This window comes from Dipteris shenzhenensis, chromosome 16 (assembly GCF_047967505.1).
Source record: "Dipteris shenzhenensis isolate YYH24624 ecotype China chromosome 16, Dip_SZ_1.0, whole genome shotgun sequence".
NCBI classification, from domain to species: Eukaryota; Viridiplantae; Streptophyta; class Polypodiopsida; order Gleicheniales; family Dipteridaceae; genus Dipteris; species Dipteris shenzhenensis.
The window spans coordinates 1,380,128-1,384,671 of record NC_141611.1 but is presented as its reverse complement, the minus strand read 5'-3'; the positions used below and the strand labels follow the sequence as shown (position 1 = coordinate 1,384,671).

Below are 4,544 nucleotides of genomic sequence, written 5' to 3'. Positions count from 1 at the left end.
GCAGCAAGCCTTGTGAATATATATATACGCACCTTAGGACCTTATGAATATATGTGATGACGCCGTGTTGGTTGTAAAGGAGCCAAATACTAGGTTGTAGATTGTAGGCATTACATCTTGTTTGTTGAATTGGAGTCCATTTCATGTAGGCATTAGATCTTGTTTGTTGAATTGGAGTCCATTTCATCTATTGCACACTCTCTTAACATTTGTGCTCGATAGTAAGCTGGCCACGCAGAGAGGATTTTTGCTCTGCTGTTAGTCATTGCTAAGGTGGATATCTATCTAGAGAGGAATTTTGCTGTGGTGTTAGTCATTGCTAAGGTAAATATCTATCTAAGGGGATCAGTCTAGTATTTGTTATCTTAAAACCATAGCTGGGTCCATTATGAATCCACCTGCATGGAAGACTAGTGTTTGTAGAGCACAGCTGGGTTTATCTACAACGAACGAGTGTTGTGCAGGCAAAGCTGAAGCTACAAGAACGAGAAAATCATATGTCGTGAAAAGTCAAGTTTGCGTGAATGACAAAATTATATACTAATGCATTGAATGTATAGAAGGGAGTGTGGACATTCCTGAATCAATGCCTCCTCCTTCCCGTTCCGACAGCAACAGCAGCGGCCCTCTTGTCCCCGAATTTGAACCTGGGCAAATTGAGCAACGAATTCACCCTCACGACACCTTCCAATGCGGACCACTCTTCATCATCAGCAGCGGAGAGGCAGTCGGCCAGACTACGGCGAGACTGAGACCTGTCCACGCCCTTGTCCCTGACGATTTCTGTGGAGGATGGGGCATTGGCCTCTACCACCTCGGTTATATCGTCGTTGCTGTAAGTAGGGAAATGGGTGGGGGTGCGGACGGTGTTGGATCTTCCCCAGGAAATGTCGTCTGATGTTTGAGAGAAGGTGATAACTGCGTCTGCAGAATCCAATGCTGCCCCTCCACTCCACTCAACGGAGCTATGGTCGAGCTCTTCTTCTTCTTCTTCTTTTTCTCCTTCTGCAGAAGGAGCAGCAGCAAAACCAGGCTGGCTGGCAGAAGAAGTGCCGTTGGTATGCTGACGCTGCAGCTGATGATCAGCTCGGAGTTGATCCAATCGTTGAACCTTGCCAGCAGACGAGGTCCGGAATTGATTGAGATAGAGGCATACCACTGCGCAATCGTCCATCTTGGACGTGGGGTACTTGAGCCTCCAAGCTCGCATTGCAGTCTCCACAAGTGCCCTCGCAGCCGTTGCTCTTGTAGGGGCGCATGAAACTACATCCACCACTTCCTTGTTGCTCAGCACGTCCCAAATCTGCACAGGATAACAATAATTAGGCTCCACACGAAAGGTTCTCCACAGAATCAGCAGTAACTTGCATCGATGCATTTACTCCTATGCTTCACGCTCAGGAACCGATTTTGCATTGATATCAGCATTTACCCCGTCCGTTGCCAGGATCACGAACTGATCGTTTTCTGTTACTCTTCTATAGGTGATCTCTGGCACCGATATCAGCCCGAAGTCCTTGAGGCAGAAATCGCCCAGCGCCCTCGCCATAGCCAAACCAGGAGCATCGTCGTAAGGCAACCACACCCTCGCTACCTCCGGCTCGTCCTCCAATGCAAAAACGCGCCCTTTGCATCTCCTTATTCTCTCAGCTTCGTCTGCAGCAGACGCCAAGAGTGATATTAGTCATAGCAATTCCAAGCTCTCAGCAGAGTCAGCACGGGCTGCACGGCCCAAAACTGAATATCCCTGTTCCAGGAGGATGGGATTAAGTTTTACTTACTAGGTAGATTGGGTTTCAGATCTACCGTCAGCTGAATGGCCTCCAGCTTGTCGTCTTCCGTCCTGGTTGCTAGAACCGCCCGCGAGTCCCCCACGTTGCCAATGACGAGGTCGTCGCCCTGCGTTCAAAGCATCAAGAAACCATGAACCAAGAATCCGATTCGACGATTCTTCAAGTAATATAATAGATGTCCAGCTGCACTACAACACGGGAGCTACGCTTGCGGGTCTCCAAATGACGCTGGCAAAGAAAAAGGAGACAGCAAGGATAGCGTCGCAGACACGCATCCGTAAGCTCAAATTGCCATATGGCGTCAAAACCTCGAAATCGTGGAGAAGGAAGAAGACAAACAAAACAAACGCACGCAACAATCGCACAAAACCTTTAGTAGTGAAATCCGTTGATGGAATTGACAGCTTGCAACGGGAAATCGCAAAGACGCACCATGGAAGCAAACGAATTACCTGCTTCAGCACAGTCACGGCTGTTGATCCGCTGCAGAAGCAATCGATGGTGGGATGCGTTCTTAGATCTCTGTCCATCAAGTTGAAGCCCTTGAGGATGGAGTCCCTCCATCTCGCAAACATTTCTGGCTCTTTGGACGGAGAATCCACTCCCACTTCGCTCGTAGCCTCAGGCCAGTCGCTCTCTTCATATCCGGAACCTGCATCATCTTCACCCCGCATGCGAGCTTTCCAGATGGACATCAGCTTTGAGGGCAATGTATCACGAACCCTCCTCGCGACCAGGTGACCATAAGGGCCGTGCCCATCGAATACACCACAGAAAATCGTGTCCTTCCGAGACGCGTAATTCTGCAAAACCAGCAGTGCTTCAGGCTTCTGCCTACAAATCGTTCTACCACAGACGATAACTCTCTCAAAATTGCCGTCAGGATGCGTCGTCGTGGTTTCGCCATCCATGTGCACGATGAATTCACCACGCAGGCTAGCCCGGGAGGCTAGCGTGCTTTGCTCAATGTTTCGTTCATCTTTTGCGACCGACTCAACTTCGTCTGAGAACCATGCTCCTTATCGATACGATACTAAAATGAGTAGCTTCGTAGTGCGAAAGAAGGACCTTGCGGTATATAAGTATCGTGAGGTGATTTTAGCTTCCGAATTGGACAGATGCGAAAACACAAAACTCACCTCCCACACCACCATTGCATCCTGATTCGTTCCCTTCCGCCCCTGCTGAGTGAAGATGGAGGCGGTGCTACTAGCGCCATTGGTGCACATCCTCCCCGGTATGCGGGAGAGCAGCTCACTGGTTTTTGCCTCAGCGGCTAAGGCGTCCATCATCTGTTTCTTCCTCTCTTTCCTCTTCCTGGAGTGAGCACGGGGGCGGCATCCCCCATCCTCGCGGTCGGCAGAGCACGCTGAACCCATCTCATAAGAGCTCCGTGTACAAAAAGTGGATGCAGCCCTGGGCGAGAAGCGAACGGACTTCCGCCAGCGAAAATAGAAGAAGAGCTGGACCTGGAATCTCTACAGATGTCGGCTTTATCGTCTCAATGTGATAAACGGGTGGGCGACTGGGTTCTCCCTCAACCGGAAGTAAGGACTCTCCAAAAGATCAATGGAGATGTGATGAGGAACGTGGTCAATGGTGAGAAAACTCGAAGCACGAATCGGAGATGCGGATGCCCGAGGAGAAATTCTGTACTTTGTCCCGGGAAAGATCGCCATCAGCTTCTTCAATCATGTCTTGCTCTCTTGACAGAGGTGCAGGCCGGATCGGCACGAAAGGAGATGAAATCAGGCACTCATGAGGGGCTCGGGAAGCAGAGAATTTTCAGCTTTTAGGCTACTCAGAGGAGGCTGGTGTTATGAGGCGAGCAGCAGGTATTTCGATGAGCGCGCGGGTGGCGAAGTGCAGATAGAGCGAGGGAGGGGGAGGAGCCGAAAGGGTGGAGAGGAACAGAAACAGAGAAACAGAGCGGAGGGGAAGGAAGGAGGTCAACTCCGAGGAAAACGTGGCCACGTTCGGATGAGAGGTGTGTGAGGCAGAGGGTGGGAGATGCGGGCAGCCGGGTGGTTGTAATTGTTGCAATGAGGGAGGCGATGACGATCTTGTATTAGGACCGGATCAGTAGTGTCGCTAGAGCGGCATATCAAGGCGAAGAAGAAGAAGCAGCACTCGTAAAATCAGTTGTCAACAACGACGAGGTTCGTGGATCATCATAGGAGAGGGAGGAGCAAGTTGGAGATTTGAACCCCCAAATTCTACGCGATGCAACAAAAATCAACGCACTATTAAATAATTCCACGCATTCTTCCGGGCTGCTCATGGACATGCAAGCTTTCATGGATGATGCCATATGGATGATCGATCGCATGGATCATGCATGGATCGATGGTCGGTTACGTCAGAGCCTGCGACACTCACAAGGAGTCACAACACGCACGCACACAACATATATTATGTCTCTCTCTTCTCTGCCGCCCTGTCCCTCGCCCTTTTTCCACACTCCTCTCCCGCCCTGTCCGTCGCCCTTTTCCACACTCCTTTTCAACACTTATTTCAACAGCCACTTCTCCAGCACACACCTCTCCAACGCCCACGATGCTCCTCTCTCTCCTGTCTCTCTCTCTCTCTCTCTCACGAGTCTACACTTGCCGGTTGCCACCTCTCCACAACCTTTTTATCGCTAGCTTTCCAGCACAGATGCTTATCAGTAGTTGTGCGTATCAACTTCTCCTTTGTATCATACCCCCACCTTGCGTTTGTTCGCATCTAACAATCTTGCTCTCTTACCAT

The 4,544-nt window shown here is 50.3% G+C and overlaps 1 protein-coding gene across 1 annotated transcript; it reads right to left on the bottom strand.

Annotated features, from left to right (window-relative positions):
• Nucleotides 1-437: 437 nt before the first annotated feature.
• On the bottom strand, nt 438-3,913 carry LOC147892377 (putative protein phosphatase 2C 33). The gene is made up of 5 exons (XM_087387777.1): nt 2,933-3,913; nt 2,246-2,596; nt 1,782-1,899; nt 1,433-1,656; nt 438-1,303 (listed from the first exon to the last, which is right to left on the bottom strand). The coding sequence occupies exons 1-5, from the start codon at nt 3,170-3,172 to the stop codon at nt 584-586; spliced, it is 1,653 nt and encodes a 550-aa protein (XP_087243903.1). The 5' UTR covers nt 3,173-3,913; the 3' UTR covers nt 438-583.
• Between the last annotated feature and the right edge of the window lie 631 nt (nt 3,914-4,544).

Coding starts and splice junctions, on each gene's coding strand:
- LOC147892377 (XM_087387777.1), bottom strand. CDS start 3,172: ATGGGTTCAGCGTGCTCTGCCGACCGCGAGGATGGGGGATGCCGCCCC. Junction 1,900..2,245: donor CCGTGACTGTGCTGAAGCAG/GTAATTCGTTTG, acceptor CTTTGAACGCAG/GGCGACGACCTCGTCATTGG. Junction 1,657..1,781: donor TCTGAAACCCAATCTACCTA/GTAAGTAAAACT, acceptor CGTCTGCTGCAG/ACGAAGCTGAGAGAATAAGG.